Raw genomic sequence first — 1749 nt, 5'->3', positions numbered from 1 at the left:
AGGGACGGCACAGGAGAGGAAGGCTCTCTATGAGCTGGATTGATTCAGTGACTGGGATAATTGGGATGGGAGTGTCAGAGACAGTGCGGTTAGCACAGGACAGAGCGGAGTTTAGGGCTGTTGTACATAGGGTCGCTATGAGTCGCAGGCGACTCGACAGCACCTAACAACAACAACAACGTAGGGTTGCTATGAGTCGCAAACGACTTAACGGCACATAACAACAACATCTGACTTGTAGTTATAGAACGTATTTCTTTTATCCATCACTTAGTGGGTAGCCTTGGTTTCTTAGTCTGTAGGGAAATGAACTAACCCAAGAGCACCTCTGGCAGTTCAAAGCCACTCTTGCGACTATATCTTAACAGCTTTTTTCTTTGGTTACTGTTAAAATTTACCTTCTCAGTCTCTGTTTTTCTGCTTCATTTTTATTAGCCACATCCTGATAATTGTCTCTTTTGAAACCAGGGAAGAACCGGAGGCTGAAGCAGGCCAAAGAAGAAGCACAGGCTGAAATTGAACAGTACCGCCTGCAGAGGGAGAAAGAGTTCAAGGCCAAGGAAGCTGCGGTGGGTCCCTTTTCTTTTCAGTGCTACTCTGATTAAGTTTCCAAAAAGTCCCCTCTAGTCCTGGATCATCTTAAGTCTTCACTCTTAATAAATATTTGCGGGATCAGCTGTGAATTTGAATAGACGTAATCTCCTGCTTTTATATAAGACTTAATAGATCAGTGGTCAGGAAGTCAATAGTAAAATGCACATAATGAAAAATACTATGAAGGTCATAAACACACATCACATGGGACTCTAGTTTATTACAGTACATGTAGAGAGGAATTCATGAACAGAATCCATGCATACAATAGTGAGATCCCAGTATGAAGGAAACCAACAAAGGATAAAGTAAGTTTCACCAAGGAAAAGCTGTCAGGACTCCACTGAGGGGAACAGAAAACTGTTTGAAGAAATGTATTTACCTATGGAGTTAAAGACTGCAGGTGAAAAGTTTTTATTTTGATCAGCAGCAGCTTAAGTGAGACTCTCAGGATCTTGTTTTCATGCTTCTGCCTTTTTCTTGGTGGGCTTCATTCTCAATCTCAAGTTCTATGTTGTGGTCTCCAGTGGTTCCAGGCAGATATGCACCACTCACCAATTAGCGAATTTTGATCATCTTAGCATTCAAGCATTAGAGTACTATGAATATATTTCACTGACTCTTGAATTGGGAGACGATTGGCTCTACATGTTGTTGGACTGTCCAGAAAACACTCAGTGTTGTACAGTGGCTGTAAAATTGGCACTCAGAGTGGTTAAATCAGTTTATGTTCTTAATGATTGTAGAAATGCTTGCTGCCTTTCTCCCACGCTCACTCAGAAGATTACATTACTCGCTGCTGATTGCTTGCATTCCTAGACGTGACTAGGTTTCCCTGAAAGTAAGCAGGTTGCTTACTAAATGTTCCTGACCAGTTGGAGCCCCATCCTGATCTTCATTCTGTGTTGTTGTCCCCCAACTCCAGGCTCTGGGATCCCATGGCAGTTGCAGCACTGAGGTGGAGAAGGAGACCCAGGAGAAGATGACTATCCTCCAGACCTACTTCCGGCAGAACAGAGATGATGTCCTGGATGATCTCCTGAGCTTTGTGTGTGACATCCGGCCCGAAATCCATGAAAACTACCGCATAAATGGATAGGAGAGGAAGAGACCCCTGCTCCATGGATTGGCGTTTTAGATGCTGTGACGTGGAAT

The 1749-nt window shown here is 43.4% G+C and overlaps 1 protein-coding gene across 1 annotated transcript in view; it reads left to right on the top strand.

Annotated features, from left to right (window-relative positions):
* The window catches only part of ATP6V1G1 (ATPase, H+ transporting, lysosomal 13kDa, V1 subunit G1), an 8787-nt gene extending 7094 nt beyond the window's left edge, over nucleotides 1–1693 (top strand). The window contains exons 2-3 of the mRNA XM_006890755.1: nucleotides 469–569; nucleotides 1520–1693. Coding sequence (XP_006890817.1) covers nucleotides 469–569; nucleotides 1520–1693 — 275 coding nt within the window. The remainder of the gene's footprint in view (nucleotides 1–468; nucleotides 570–1519) is intronic.
* The last annotated feature ends 56 nt before the right edge of the window (nucleotides 1694–1749 follow it).

Source organism: Elephantulus edwardii, unplaced genomic scaffold, assembly GCF_000299155.1.
Source record: "Elephantulus edwardii isolate Elephantulus edwardi_28Jun2011 unplaced genomic scaffold, EleEdw1.0 scaffold00092, whole genome shotgun sequence".
In the NCBI taxonomy this organism is placed as follows: domain Eukaryota; kingdom Metazoa; phylum Chordata; class Mammalia; order Macroscelidea; family Macroscelididae; genus Elephantulus; species Elephantulus edwardii.
This window is presented reverse-complemented; position numbering and strand designations above follow the sequence as displayed.